Raw genomic sequence first — 15,914 nt, forward strand, 5'->3', positions numbered from 1 at the left:
GGCTGCAGCAGCTCTGCTGTGAGCACAGACTGAAAGAGTTGGGGCTGTGCAGGCTGCAGAAGAGGAGGCTCCCAGGGGACCTTCTTGTGGCCTTAAAGGGGGCCTACAAAAAAGCTGGGGAGGGATTTTTTAGGCTCTCAGGGAGTGACAGGAGTGGGGGGAATGGAGCAAAGCTGGAGGTGGGGAGAGTGAGGCTGGAGGTGAGGAGGAAGGTGTTGAGCCTGAGAGTGGTGAGAGGCTGGGATGGGTTGCCCAGGGAGGTGGTTGAGGCCCCATGGCTGGAGGTGTTTGAGGCCAGGCTGGCTGAGGCTGTGTGCAGCCTGCTCTAGGGTAGGGTGTCCCTGGGCATGGCAGGGGGCTTGGAACTGGCTGCTCCTTGTGGTCCCTTCCAACCCTGCCTGATTCTATGTGCACCTTTGGGCTAAGATGCAGACATTTCAAATGATCAGAAGATGATCAGAGGGCTGGAGAGCCTACCCCTATGGGCACAGACTGAGAGATTTGGGGCTGTGAGCCTAGAGAAGGCTCTGAGGAGAACTTAGAGCAGGGAGGGATTTTTTGCAAGGGCTTGTAGTGATAGGATGAGGGGAAATGGATTGAAGCTGAAAGAGGGGAGATGTAGACTAGAGATCAGAAAGAAACTCTTTCCAGTGAGGTTGGGGAGACACTGGCACAGGTTGCCCAGGGAGGTCATGGATGCTCTCTCCCTGAAGGTGTTCCAAGGCCAAGGTTTGACGATGTCTTGAGCAACCTGTCCGGTGGGAGGTGTCCCTGCCCACGGCAAGGGGGTTGGAACTGGGTGACCTTTAAGGTCCCTTCCAACCCAAACCATTCTGTGAATCTATGAAACCCCTTCTGGCAAAACCAAGGTAACAGAAGTTAAACACTGGGGTTTAAGTTCTTGCAGCACAAAGGCTTCCCAAAACTGTCATTCTCCCCAGCTCTGTCACCCACTACAGACTCAACTGCACGTTCCACTTGGAGACAGAGCTGACAGGCAACACAGCTTCTAATACATCCTCTAAACAGTCTACTAGGATTCTGAACTTGAATAAAGTAAATCACAAAACACATCTTACCTGAAGGAACTTTGCTATCAGTTCAATCCCTTCCATGTCTAGCCTGAAAAATAAGGAACAGAGCAAATCACAGTCATTAAACTCTATTTAGAAAAGCAAAGCTGCAGAAGAACTGAGTTTGTTAAATGGTATCACACCTAAACTAATCGTGGAAACAAACTTCTCTGCATGTTACTGTGTGTATCAGACAGAGACCAATATCTCAGAAAAAGACTACTTGGAAAACACTGGAAAGAGACAAATCCTGAGCCCTGGGCTGTGATTGTATTCTGGGGTTGCATCGAAAGAAGCGTGACCAGCAGGATGAAGGAGGTGATTCTCCCCCTCTATTCTGCTCTTGTGAGACCCCACCTGTGTCCAGTTCTGCTGCTCCCAGCAAAAGAGGGACATGGAGATGTTGGAGTGGGTCCAGAGGAGGTCACAAAGATGACCACTGCTATGGGGACAGGCTGGGAGAGTTGGGGCTGTTCAGTCTGGAGAAGAGAAGGTTCTGGGGAGACCTTCTGACTGCATTTCCATATCTGAAGGGAACCTACAGGAAGACTGTGGAGCAATAGGAGGGGCAATGGTTTGAAACTGGAGCAGGACAGATTTATTTTGGACATAAGGAGGAAGTTCTTTACAATGAGAGTGGTAAAATACTGGAACAGGTTGCCCAGGGATGTGGTTGAGGCTGCATGACTGGAGACAATCAAGATCAAACTTGATGTAGCCCTGGGGAGCCCAATCCAATTGGAAGTGTCCTCGCTGACTGCAGGGGAGTTGGACAAGATGACCTTAGAGGGTTCCCAATCTGTGACCAGCACAACTGGATGTGTAGTTTTCCAGAATTCAGCAGCAGCTTGCACTTGGACACAGATTCAGGTTCACAGACAGGCAAAGCCACAAAGATGCATCCTCTCTATTAATAAATCACTAAGTACCTCGGGGCATGGTTGATGAGGGGTTGTGGTTTATACTTGGGAAAGTTGTAGTTTCTAAATTCATCACTGGAAGAAATGCCTGGCCACGTTTCTTGACATGGAGTTCCTGCATTGAAAAACAAAAAGACAACAAAATCAGCTTGCAAAACACATAAAGAAATGACTTGAAAGTCCAAAAAGAATCTAATCCTGTCATTTAAACAGGGAAGGAAGGCCAAAAATGAATCAGCCAGTGAATCCATGCTGCACAGAAGTCAGCTGTGCACTCAGCTCAATCATTTTTCATCACCTTAATTAACAGTGCAACATACACAAGAATTGGTTAGAGTTAAAGATGTGGGGAAAAGCATTCAGGAGAATAAGTAGGTTGCATAAACATCGCTACTGGAAGTGTCCAGTTACCCAGAAGCCTGAAAATTAAGTGCAGTTCATCTTCAACAGTTGAACCAGGGAAAAGAGGTCTTCCTGATGCCATTTCAAAAAATATGCATCCAACACCCCTGTATAAAAACAGAGAGAAAGAGAGGTCAGAAAGGCTCCAACAAAGTAAACTTTCAGCCCTCACTTCTGTCATTTCTCTCCAATTAAAACAAATTATTAAATTAGCTGTCAGCCACACCTGGCTTTAAAATGCTGTTCTGAAAGAAAGGTAGCAGCAAAAGAAGTGCCAGAGGCTAAACAAAACCTGCCACAGCTCTTTTGTATCCTCTTCCTTTGGCTGTCACCTTTAGCAGCTGTAGGAGACTTCATAGTAAAATATGTTCTCATGCCATTAGGAGAATGTTTGTTTGTTCTCTCTAACACTGTGAGAGCCTAATGCCTGCTTACCTTAAAAAAGCAACCTCTTTATTAGAATCATAGAACAGAACCATAGAATCAGTCAGGGTTGGAAGGGAGCACAAGGAGCAGCCAGTTCCAGCCCCCTGCCATGCCCAGGGACACCCTACCCTAGAGCAGGCTGCACACAGCCTCAGCCAGCCTGGCCTCAAACACCTCCAGCCATGGGGCCTCAACCACCTCCCTGGGCAACCCATTCCAGCCTCTCACCACTCTCCTGCTCAACAACTTCCTCCTCACCTCCAGCCTCACTCTCCCCACCTCCACCTTTGCTCCATTCCCCCCACTCCTGCCACTCCCTGAGAGCTTGAAAAGTCCCTCCCCAGCTTTTTTGTAGGCCCCCTTCAGATCCTGGAAGGCCACAAGAAGGTCCCCTGGGAGCCTCCTCTGCTCCAGCCTGCACAGCCCCAACTCTTTCAGTCTGTGCTGCAGCCTCTGAGCATCCTCCTGGCCCTGCTCTGGACATGCTCCAGCATCTCCACATCCCTCTCACAGGAGAGGTGCAGCAGTGCTCTGAGCATCCTCATGGCCCATACATATTGTTGCATTGTCAGAGAGAAATAACAACATCTTCCCTGCCTGCCAACCCTTTCTCTACAAATCTCACTTGTAGCCTTCAAAACCTCCAGGGGTATTTGAATGCTGCTGTACAACAATCAAACCCTCAAAGGGTATTTGAATGCTGCTGCAGAATAATCAAGGGCTGCCAAGTTTTTCAGCTTGACTGAAGACAAAAATGAAGACAAAGCCATACAAACCACATGTCAATTTGAGTTGAATACTCTGAAGAGCCCAGGAGAACATCAGGTGGTCTGTACCATAACGTGACAACTTCATTGGAGTATGTCTTTGTAGGAACAGACTTTGCTCTAGCCAAGCCTTGAGGAAAAAGAGAAAGAGTCAATGTGCAGGTTGCTGCAAGTGTTTCTTTGCATGCCACTGGCAAAGCACCTTTTAAGAGCTGAATCAACCTCATTACACTTGTCATGTATCTTCCCTTAATGGTCACAAAAAGAAGCCCCAATAAATTCACTTCCAGCACTTGTGATTTGCCTCTCAATATTTAACAGCCAACTCAGGAGCTGCATTTTTAAGCACAGAAGACAGATAAAGAGATCAAAACTGGGGACTAATCCCATAAATTGCACCAACCCAGCAAAGCAAGCACTGACACCTTCCCCCTGTGAAAAGCTTTCCTCATCATCTCCATTTGAGAACTGCATTACAAAGGGCAGAAATCAACAGAGAATGAAACGGTGGCAACAGACCAAATCAGTGTTGGATTAATAGGAGGTTGCCATCCTGCTGTAGTATCTTCCATAAAATTCAGGTCTCTCATGCTAGATACAAACTTCTGAGCCACTTTCATACACATACATGGGGAAAAAAGAGTGGTAGCACAACTTTCAAAGGATCTTCATGACACAGAAGATAGCAGGAAACTGTGAATGCTTCCCTCTGCTAGCAATCCCATAGGAAGCTGGTGTATCAGTGACCAAGGTAATGCAACTAGGACCTGGGCAAATAGGACCTGTTATGGTTATTCTGCTTTGGGCTGACTGTGGATTGTTAAGAAAAGCAACTTCACAGAAGTCACAGACCCACACAGGTTGGCAAATGCCCTCAGGATCACCAAGCCCAACCTAGAACCCTACTCTGCAAGATTCACCTTAAACCATAGCCCTAAGCACCACATCCAGAGGACCCTTAAACACATCCAGGCTGGGTGACTCCACCACCTCATTCCAGTCCCTGAGCTCTCTCTCTGTGAAAAACTTCTTTCTAATGGCCAAACTTGAGCTTCACTCTGAGGATCTGAGGAACTGTCAGTTTCAGAGGAAGCTGTAAGACCACTCTCAAGCCACAAGTCAAGCAACCAATTTACCCACACACATATATTACTTTAATTACTAACATCCTGTAAGAGGCTGACTTTCATTTTCCACCTGAGAATGCACACATTCACTGCAGATCAACTTTCCTTTCTAAGGAGAGATCATAGAATCAACCAGGTTGGAATAGACCTCCAAGATCATCCAGTCCAACCTAGCACCCAGCCCTAGACAATTAACCAGACCATGGCACTAAGTGCCTTGTCCATGCTTCTCTTGAACACCTCCAGGGCTGGCGACTCCACCACCTCCCTGGGCAGCCCATTCCAATGCCAATCACTCTCTCTGACAACAACTTCCTCCTAACATCCAGCCTAGACCTTCCCAGCACAACTTGAGGCTGTGTCCCCTTGTTCTACTGCTGGGTGCCTGGCAGCAGAGCCCAACTCCACCTGGCTACAGCCTCCCTGCAGGTAGTTGTAGACAGCAATGAGCTCTGCCCTGAGCCTCCTCTGCTGCAGGCTGCACACCCCCAGCTCCCTCAGCCTCTCCTCACAGGGCTCTGCTCCAGGCCCCTCCCCAGCCTTGCTGCCCTTCTCCAAACACCTTCCAGCACCTCAACATCTCTCTTGAATTCAGGAGCCCAGAACTGGACACAGTACTCAAGGTGTGGCCTGAGCAGTGCTGAGCACAGAGGCAGAAGAACCTCCCTTGTCCTGCTGCCCACACTGCTCCTGAGCCAGCCCAGGATGCCATTGGCTCTGCTGCCCACCTGGGCACACTGCTGCCTCAGCTTCACCCTACTATCTATCAGTACCCCCAGGTCCCTTTCCTCCTGGCTGCTCTCAGCCACTCTGGCCCCAGCCTGTAGTGCTGCTTGGGGTCGTTGTGGCCAAAGTGCAGAATCCTGCACTTGGCCTTGTTCAGTCTCATCCCATTGGCCTCTGCCCACCCATGCAGCCTGGCCAGGTCCCTCTGCAGGGCTCTGCTACCTTCCAACAGCTCCACACCAGCTCCTAGCTTGGTGCCATCTGCAAACTTACTGCTGCTGGACTCAATCCCCTCATCCAGATCATAATAAAGATGCTTCTCCCTCTTCTGCTGAGTGGAGAAAACACCTGATACAAAATACATTCAGGCCATACCAAAATCTGCAAGCTTCAGTTCTCCTTTCTCATTGATGAGTAGATTTTGAGGCTTCAGATCTCGATGTAGTACTTTCCTCCTGTGACAGTATGCCAAACCACGGAGAATCTGGTACAAAAACAGCTACAAAAGAGAGCATAGATATAAATTAAGACTCAAAATGTAATCTTCCAGGTTACAGGACTAAAGCAGGGTGCTGGAGAGTGAAGTGTTGTAAGCAAAGCACTTCTCCAGAAGGATGTTTTTCTTTTGCCTATGAACACATCCTGAATTTCCTCATCGCTGTTTACAGACTGACAGTCCCTGCATGCTAATGCACTGCTTTCATAGCATCATAGAATCAACCAGGTTGGGAGAGATCTCCAAGCTCATCCAGTCCAACCTAGCACCCAGCTCTATCCAATCAACCAGACCATGGCACTAAGTGCCTCATCCAGGCTTTGACAGCTTTAACAGCATCCTTTACAACAGAGATTTTCAGAGCAATTTGTTCTGCTTAACTGAAGAGAACCAAACAGCTGTTTATTATCAAGTGAGCATTTACCAAGTGCTCTTTCCCACCCTGATGTCTTTAAAGGAATGATCCCTGACTATGCTCACGTTTCCTTCTGCCACAGAATTCCTTCTGAAAACTCAGCTCAGCATCTTTTCTCTCCAACTGTGCTAAACTATGTCAGGAACGTTTTGGCAGGCCACTGGAAAATTACACTTGGATTCACAGGCTCCTCAATCACGCAGAAATGGGGAAATGAGGATTACCAGAACAGCCCAACTGCCTCTGGCATCTATATTCATCCTCTCACCTTGACACACACAGGTTTATTTTGGGCCTTTGGAACAAGCAAGCCAAGCAAGAGGCTTCGGTCATGCATATTAATACTGCACACAGAGAGCCAGGGGAGGCAGCCAAACAGGTTTACTGCTATCACTGCATTAGGAAACACAACTTTGGAGTTTCTCTGTGTATAAAGGGTTTGATTTTAAACATGGGACTTCTGGCATGCAGCAGAGACACTGCTCAGCCAGTACAGATGGTCAAAGGTCCACTGAGGAAGGTGTTACAGACAGCAGTGTTCACCTAGGTGAGAAATGCAGTAGGGAGCAGGAGTGCTGAGGAGAAGCACTACAACAAAATGGTTTTGTGTCACCATTTTCAAACAGGCTGGTTTTGTACCAGGTGACACCACCACATTCTTTCTTCCTGAACTGGACAAGTACACAGCAGGTGTAGCTGACATCCATCTGTTCTCACCCTCCTTACATAGGAACTGTCTGCTCTAGGGAGGAAAACACAAGAACTGGGATCAGTGTATTTTTCCCTTCTCCTCTCCTCTTTTCTCTCCCTTTTCTCCTTTCTTTTCAATTCCTTTCCTTTTTCCTTTCCTCCTTTTCTTTTCCCTTTTTCTTTTCCTCTTCTCTGCTCTCTCCCTCTTCTCCTTTCCTTCTTTTATTTTCCTTTTCCTCTTTTCCTTTTTCTTTCCTCTTTTCCTTTTTCTCTTTTCTTTTCTTTTCTTTTCTTTTCTTTTCTTTTCTTTTCTTTTCTTTTCTTTTCTTTTCTTTTCTTTTCTTTTCTTTTCTTTTCTTTTCTTTTCTTTTCTTTTCTTTTCCTCTTCTATTTTTTCTCTTCTCTCCCTGTTCTCATTTCCTTTTTCTTTTCCCTTTTCATCTTTTAATTTTTCTTTTTTCTCTTTTCCTTTTCTCTTTTTCTCCTTTCTCTTTTCTTTTCCTCGTCTCTTTTTTCTCTTCTCTCCCTTTTCTCCTTTCCTTTTCTCCTTTTCCTTTTTTTTTCTCTTTTCCTCTTTTCTCTCTTCTCTTCTCTTCTCTTCTCTTCTCTTCTCTTCTCTTCTCTTCTCTTCTCTTCTCTTCTCTTCTCTTCTCTTCTCTTCTCTTCTCTTCTCTTCTCTTCTCTTCTCTTCTCTTCTCTTCTCTTCTCTTCTCTTCTCTTCTCTTCTCTTCTCTTCTCTTCTCTTCCCTTCCCTTCCCTTCCCTTCCCTTCCCTTCCCTTCCCTTCCCTTCCCTTCCCTTCCCTTCCCTTCCCTTCCCTTCCCTTCCCTCTCTCTTTTCTCCTTTCCTTTCCTTCTTTACCTTTTCCTCTTTTCCTTTTTCCTTTCTTTTCTTTTCTTTTCCTCTTATCTTTTTCTTTCCTCTTTTACTCTTTTCCTTTCCTCTTTTCTCATTTCTTTTTCTCCTCTCCTCTCCTCTCCTCTCCCCTCCCCTCCCCTCCCCTCCCCTCCCCTCCCCTCCCCTCCCCTCCCCTCCCCTCCCCTCCCCTCCCCTCCCCTCCCCTCCCCTCCCCTCCCCTCCCCTCCCCTCCCCTCCCCTCCCCTCTCCTCTCCTCTCCTCTCCTCTCCTCTCCTCTCCTCTCCTCTCCTCTCCTCTCCTCTCCTCTCCTCTCCTCTCCTCTCCTCTCCTCTCCTCTCCTCTCCTCTCCTCTCCTCTCCTCTCCTCTCCTCTCCTCTCCTCTCCTCTCCTCTCCTCTCCTCTCCTCTCCCCTCTTCTCTGTTTTCTTTTCTCTTTTCTTGTCTTTTTTTTTTCTCTTTTCCAAAGAGCAGAATGAGAAGGAACAAGTTTTGTTCCATCTGCTCCTGTCTCTGCTGGTGCAGGGGTAGTCAGTCCCAAGCAGTATCAGCAGTGCTGCTGTGGGGATGGCAATCTGCCTCTTGCGTGCACTGACTGAAAGGATTAGGCGAGAAGGCAAAGCAGATTATTCCACAGAATCTGTGGATCTTCACCACAGCTGGCAGAGATCCTCTTGGAAATGCACAGGATGACATGTGTCAGATCAAGATTTGGGTTGAAGCCTGAACAGATCATAGATGTCTTTATAGCATTCACTTTGTTAAAACTCAAACACCCCTAAAATTAGCTGAGGAATGCAAGGGGAATGATGACAGGGAAGTGCCTCAAATGGTAATAATGACCAAGCCCCCCCAGTTATGTAAGGCAAGCAGCTACAGCTACCACAGCCAGGCAGCTGTTCTGCTTCCCCAGTGCCAAAGGTACTGACCATATAAATCTGCTCTTTGGGCACAGCTTAAACCAGAGGCAAAGAAGGGAAAACATTTTCTCTGCTTAGCTGGGATTACCACGAGCAGATTCTGCTTGTTCTCTATCTGCACTTATAACAGGAGTCAGCTTCTCACTTCCAGCCTTTCTTTATTATTAATTTCTTTTTATGCTTAAAGCACTACTTATTAACTTGCAGTTAATTAAAAACACAAGCATAATTATGTTTCTTGTTGTGTCTCTGAAGTAGGGATGAATTAAAGTGTTTCCCCTTGCAGGCTCTCAAAGGAAGCAACACTTAGCTACAGGGCAGATGTCTTTCCCTAGGAAAGCTCACCAAACACTAATCAGGATCTAGACTGAATCTCCCACCCCTACATTTCAGGTAAGAAGAGATTTCTCAGCTAAGCCAAGCCCAAGGATGCCAACCCTGTTGGAATGCTCCCAAACCTCACCATTTCACAGGGGTTAGTACATTGTGTTGACAGCCACATTTCTGCCATGTGCTAGTGGACAAGAATAAAAGGAATCCTTCTACCATGGTTTTGTTCTTTGGGCTCACAGCTTGAAGTTAATCTTTTAAGAGAGGTATGAAAGTTTCTCAAGCACATCTAGCATCAAGAGCCCTTACATGAGGAGGAGGAGGTTTTGCAGGTGCACACACAGCAGCAGCTGGGGGTTGGACACGATGATCTCCTTGGGTCCCTTCCAACCCTTAACATCCTGTGATCCTGTGAACTCAGCAGGGTGACACTGGTAACCTTAACCTAGCCTCCCTGGATACCTGCACTCATTTCAAGGCAGTGTTGTCCTTTGTTTGGTGTCTTATTTACAAAGCCTCAAGGAGTAAAGAGTACAAAGAGTGATTCCCATTTTTAAAGAGTATAAAGAGCAATTCCCATTTTCCAAATCAAATCCTCTTTGTTACAAGACAGAAACTGAGTTACTTCACATCTGGCCTCAGCCACTGTTAAAAGGAACAGGCAATTAAACCTTAATAAACCAATTTCCATGTCATTACTAATGGGAAGATGAACATCACTCACTCTTAAGTAGTTTTAATGCCTTACCTGTGTGGTAGGCAGCAACATCCAAACCCACATTAATGTCTGAGGCTACATTTGCCTCAGTGTGCATTTACAATCTTTACTTGAGCATATACAAATAATGGAAGGACAGGAAGAGGTCAAGAGAATTAGGAATGTATTATTTTTTAGGGTCTTTTAAATTGTAAATCTCCAAGTTCAAAGAAAAGGAAAATATATAAAGTTATATGAAGGTTTTGGTGCTTCAGACACTTAAGGCCATCAAAACAAATAAAGAGAGAGTCCAGCTAGTGTCAAATAGCTCAGCCAAGCCCAAAGAATCATAGAATAGAATAGAATCATAGAACAGAAACATCCAGGCTGGAAGAGATCATAGAAAAAAAATCAGAATCAGGCAGGTTGGAAGAGAGCTCCAAGCTCATCCAGGCCAACCTAGCACCCAGCCCTGGCCAAGCAACCAGACCATGGCACTAAGTGCCCCAGCCAGGCTTGGCTTCAACACCTCCAGCCATGGCCACTCCACCACCTCCCTGGGCAGCCCATTCCAGTGCCAACCACTCTGCCAACAACTTCCTCCTAACATCCAGCCTAGATCTGCCCTGGCACAGCTTCAGCCTGGGTCCCCTTCTTCTGGTGCTGGGTGCCTGGCAGCAGAGCCCAACCCCACCTGGCTACAGCCTCCCTGCAGGCAGCTGCAGACAGCAATGAGCTCTGCCCTGAGCCTCCTCTGCTGCAGGCTGCACACCCCCAGCTCCCTCAGCCTCTCCTCACAGGGCTGTGCTCCAGGCCCCTCCCCAGCCTTGCTGCCCTTCTCCAAACACCTTCCAGCACCTCAACATCTCTCTGCAATGGAGGAGCCCAGAACTGGACACAGCACTGCAGGAGTGGCCTGAGCAGTGCTGAGCACAGGGGCACAAGAACCTCCCTTGTCCTGCTGCCCACACTGCTCCTGAGCCAGCCCAGGATGCCATTGGCTCTGCTGCCCACCTGGGCACTGCTGCCTCCTCTGCAGCTCCTCTCTGCCAGCACCCCCAGCTCCCTGTCTGCCTGGCTGCTCTCAGCCACTCTGGCCCCAGCCTGCAGTGCTGCTTGGGGTTGTTGTGGCCGAAGTGTAGAACCCTGCCCTTGGCCTTGTTCAATCTCATCCCATTGGCCTCTGCCCACCCATGCAGCCTGTCCAGGTCCCTCTGCAGGTTTCTCCTTTGTTTCTTAAGCCCTGAACCATGTAGCTCCTGATTACCAGAACAGAGAAACTTGGAAAAGAGAAAGCTAGAAGGTGGCCACTGTCACTAAAACCACTCACCTTCACATTGTGCATACTCATGATGTTCCCACAGTCATCCATGTACTGCTTCAGATCTTTGTCCTGTCAAAACATCACCAACACTGCTCAGTAAAAACAAGGACAGGAGATCAGATGAATATTAACTCTTTTCAGAACCAAAAGAGTTCTTGATAAACAAAAGAGTATCCTGATGAACAAGGAGTTGTCTGCAAAAGGTGCTCAGTGACAGACAACCTGAAAGCCTGAGGATGTAGAAAACTCTGCCTTTCCAGAGGACCAAATTCCCATTTTGCAGCAAACTGCATCATCTCAGACATGATTTGCTGCTCTCTTCTCCTCCATCTTGTGTCTGTCACTGCATTTTATGAGATTGCTACAGACTTCACTTACACTGGGAGTGGAGTCTTTCTTCACCTCTTATGATGCTTACTATATTCCAGCATATAAAGTGAGTTCACAATCCTAGAACTGTTTTCATAGAATCATAGAATCAAGCAGGTTGGAAGAGACCTCCAAGCTCATCCAGTCCAACCTAGCTCCCAACTCTGTCCAATCAACCAGACCATGGCACTAAGTGCCTCATCCAAGCTTTGTTTTGAAAGACCTCTAACATCAAGTCCAAACACTGACCTGGACCTCTAAGATCAAGTCTAAACACTGACCTGGACCTCTAAGATCAAGTCCAAACACTGACCTGAACCTCTAAGATCAAGCCCAAACACTGACCTAACATCACTGTGGCCACTAAACCACATGGTGAGAGATGCAACTCTGCACAGTTCAATCACAGAATCAACCAGGCTGGAAGAGACCTCCAAGCTCATCCAGTCCAACCTATCAGGTGCTGCCCAGGGAGGTGGTGGAGTTATCAACTCTGTGTGTGTTTAAAGGTCATTTGGCTGTGTTGCTTGGGGGGATCATAGAATGACAGAATCAAGCAGGTTGGAAGAGACCTCCAAGATCATCCAGTCCAACCTAGCACCCAGCCCTATCCAGTCAAACAGACCATGGCACTAAGTGCCTCATCCTCTCTTCTTGAATGCCTCCAGGGACAGAGACTCCACCACCTCCCTGGGCAGCCCATTGCAATGCTAATCACTCTCTCTGGCAACAACCTCCTCCTAACATTCAGCCTAGACCTCCCATGGCACAACTTGAGAAGAGGGAGGGGGAAAAAGAGACTCTCTTGCTTGAAGAGGTTGCTACAAAACAATGGGATGTGCTGTCTGCTTTGAAGTATTCTTTTGTCCTTAGCTAACCTGCCAGAGTTGCATCATAAAAAGCATCCCCAAGATACTTTTATCATCACAAGATCTTTTGTTCATCAACACACAAAGTATGCACCATAAAAAGCTGCATCAGGAAAGCATCATTTGAGTAACAAATGAATCATAGAATCATAGAATCAACCAGGTTGGAAGAGACCTCCAACCTCATCCAGGCCAACCTATCCCCCAGCCCTAGCCAGTCAACCAGACCATGGCACTAAGTGCCTCATCCAGGCTTTTCTTGAACACTTCCAGGGATGGTGACTCCACCACCTCCCTGGGCAGCCCATTCCAATGGGAAATCATAATGGTGCCATTGTGCTTTTTTACAGTTCACCAGTTTGGTCCAAGTTGACAGTTGGCTCAGGAAGGTCACCACTGACTGCTCTCACTGAAACCACCAGGACAGCATTTGCTAACTTACAGCAATTTAAGAGCCAAACACAAATTTCTCACTTTCAGCAGAGTTAATTCCAGATGCAGGAGAAAACTGTAACAGTCCCAGGACTTTTTTCTTCCTTCTCCTAGGTTTGTTTTCCTTAGAAACAATCAATGGAATGTGAAGCTCACCACTTTTTCCAAGCCCTTACCAGGTATTCAAAGACGAGAGTCAGAGACTTGTCTGTGTGCACAATGTCATGTAAGGTGACAATATTGGCATGCTTCAGGTCTTTTAATAATGACACTGCAAAAGAGAGTGGCAAGCAGAAGATGAATGTAAAAGACAGGAGTGGTAACTGCATTTCTACCAAGTTCACACATAATAGCTTTGGATTTTTCCAATTCAAAAGCTGTTTTAAAGAACTTAATGCAGATGAAGTTAGTAAGAAAGGTCTTTAATCAACAGACCAAACAGATATTTGAGTAACAAACTCAGTATTTCCTCAGCTATGCACTTCAGGCAGAAGGATTCATTTGTTAAGATGTATTCTGAATCACAGAATGCACTGGGTTGGAAGGGAAACTCAGAGGTCACCTTGTCCAACCCCCCTGCTGCAGTGAGCAGGGGAACCTCCAGCTAGATCAGACTGCTCAGGATCCCATCGAGTTTGACCTTGAATGTCTCCACGCATGGGGCCTTAAACACATCTCTGAGCAACCTGAGTGCTTCACCACTCTCACTGTAAAGAGCTTCTTCCTAAGGTCCAATCTAAATCTGCTCTGCTCCAGTTTTAAACCATTGCACTTCATCCTATCACTCCAAGCCCTTCCAAACAGGCCCTCCCCAGCCTTCCTGTAGGTCCCCTTCAAATGCTGAAATTTAGCTCTAAGCTCTCCCTGGAGCCTTCTCTTCTCCAGGCTGAACAGCCCCAACTCTCCCAGCCTGTCCTTATAAGAGAGGTGTTCCTGCTCCCCTGATGATTTTTGTGGCCCTGAAAGCTACTCACTGATCATCAACCATTCACACTACTGCACTTGAGAACACATAAGTTGATATTCACATGTAGTAAATACATTTGGAACATTAACTCTCAATACACCTAAAGTCACATTAAAACCAATTGCAACTTCATTGATCTCCCACCTGGCCTGTGTATTCCCAAGTACCAACAGTATCTTGGTGAGAAAGAAAACCTGAAGTTCTAAGGAGTGAAGAAAACCCAGAAGCCAGTGATCACCTTCTCTTATGGCTGTGCATGGTGCTCCCTCTTCATGTTCCAGGCGGATTTCTTTCAGAGCCACCAGGTTCTCTGTCAATTTACTTCTCCCCTTATAAACTGTTGCATAAGTACCCTAGAGAATGGGAAAAGAAGCAAACTTTGGCAAGCTGTTCCTTCAGTGAAAGGTTAAGTTAGAAAAAGGAAAATACAAACTTCTGTCCAATGGGTCTCAGGCAGAGTTTCTAAGTTGTCTTCTTCTGATGTATGTTAAACCACAAATGAGTTTTGTAAGCGTAGTGTTGAAGACACAGAAGTCACAAGGGATGCACACTGAATCATAGAATCAACCAGGTTGGAAGAGACCTCTAAGATCATCCAGTCCAACCTAGCATCCAGCCCTATCCAAGCTAGACCACCATAGAATCAACCAGGTTGGAAGAGACCTCTAAGATCATCCAGTCCAACCTAGCACCCAGCCCTAGCCAAACTAGACCAGCATAGAATCAACCAGGTTGGAAGAGACCTCCAAGCTCATCCAGTCCAACCTAGCACCCAGCCCTATCCAATCAACTAGACCATGGCACTAAGTGCCTCATCCAGTCTTCTCCTGAACACCTCCAGAGATGGAGACTCCGCCACCTCCCTGGGCAGCCCATTCCAATGGCATTGCAGCTGGGATATTTTGGTGAGAAGAATCAGACTAAAGGATGTGAAGAGGAAACAGTGGTGATGTCTACTGTACTCCTAGGCTTGCTGAGATGGATAAAAACAAGAACATAAACATAGATAAGAGAGTTTGCTCTCTGGCTTTTGGGCTGCACTTCTCTCTCTAACCTACCTTGCTGTCTGACTAATCCTTCTGCTTCCTAACCCCCCTGACTGACCCTCCAAACTCACCTTGAACATAAGGCAAAGTCTGGGGAAAGGTAGAGGGGTGGGAAGAAGGTGGAAAGGTGGTTAGGACCCCCTCCTGGGGACTCTGGTTTCTGGGAGGGCTGTTGTGTTTCTGTATTGCTTTTTAACTTGTCTATAGCTGTCTATAGATTGTAAATGCCTGCTTGTATCTTGTGCTAAGCTGTAAATACAAAGCTTCATCCAATTTCCAGAGTGGCTGAGTCTAGTCTGGGTGATTTTCTTAAGTGTGTGTGGGGGGGGGCAGGTAACACCCAAACCATCACACTCATGAACTCTACCTGGAAAACTACACACCACACAGCTACCAAAGTAGTCAGATCAGGTAGCATTAGGGTCACTGAGTTCACTGCTGGGATCATTTACCCTGCTGAAAGTCTCTGTTTGATTAAAACTAGCTCAGATTTCCCTGCAGTGATGTTTCTGGGGGCTGCAAAGCCCAGGGAGGGGCAGTCCTCAAGGTTTCGTTTTGGTTGAGGTAATGAACAGTAAATATTAGGAAGCCTTCTCAATTTTATTTCACTTCTTCTCCTTAGAGAGCAAGAGATTGAAAACTCTCAAGGCATCTTGCATAAGGACAAGAAAATCTGACAAACCAGCAAGCAGGTCCATCTAACCCCAGCAACTGCAAAGAGAAAGCACCAAAGTCACAGGAATTGCCCCAGGCTACAGCCCACACTTGCTCTTGTCCATTGCAGTTTGTAAGCCAGTGAGATAAGCTAAACCTGCAGCTCTGACTTGCTAGCTCCCAGATTAACATCCTTCCAAAGACACACAAGGTCGTGCCAGGGCCAGTGATCCATCTTAGGCTTGAGGTGAGGAGAAAGTTCTTCACTGAGAGAGTCATTGGGCACTGGAATGGGCTGCCCGGGGAGGTGGTGGAGTCACCGTCCCTGGAGCTGTTCAAGGCAGGACTGGACGTGGCACTTGGTGCCATGGTCTGGCCTTGAGCTCTGTGGTAAAGGGTTGGACTTGATGA

At 46.9% G+C, this 15,914-nt stretch overlaps 1 protein-coding gene across 3 annotated transcripts in view; it reads right to left on the bottom strand.

Annotated features, from left to right (window-relative positions):
- Positions 1–15,914, bottom strand: part of CDK17 (cyclin dependent kinase 17) — a 113,901-nt gene that overhangs the window by 3,683 nt on the left and 94,304 nt on the right. For all 3 annotated transcript variants that reach the window (XM_064154957.1, XM_064154956.1, XM_064154958.1), the window contains 8 exons: positions 14,042–14,156; positions 13,013–13,107; positions 11,173–11,235; positions 5,817–5,940; positions 3,598–3,718; positions 2,405–2,502; positions 2,003–2,108; positions 1,080–1,122 (listed from right to left, as the gene is read on the bottom strand). In XM_064154957.1, coding sequence (XP_064011027.1) covers positions 1,080–1,122; positions 2,003–2,108; positions 2,405–2,502; positions 3,598–3,718; positions 5,817–5,940; positions 11,173–11,235; positions 13,013–13,107; positions 14,042–14,156 — 765 coding nt within the window. The remainder of the gene's footprint in view (positions 1–1,079; positions 1,123–2,002; positions 2,109–2,404; positions 2,503–3,597; positions 3,719–5,816; positions 5,941–11,172; positions 11,236–13,012; positions 13,108–14,041; positions 14,157–15,914) is intronic.

The sequence above is a fragment of the Pogoniulus pusillus genome, chromosome 15 (genome assembly GCF_015220805.1).
Source record: "Pogoniulus pusillus isolate bPogPus1 chromosome 15, bPogPus1.pri, whole genome shotgun sequence".
Classification (NCBI taxonomy): Eukaryota; Metazoa; Chordata; class Aves; order Piciformes; family Lybiidae; genus Pogoniulus; species Pogoniulus pusillus.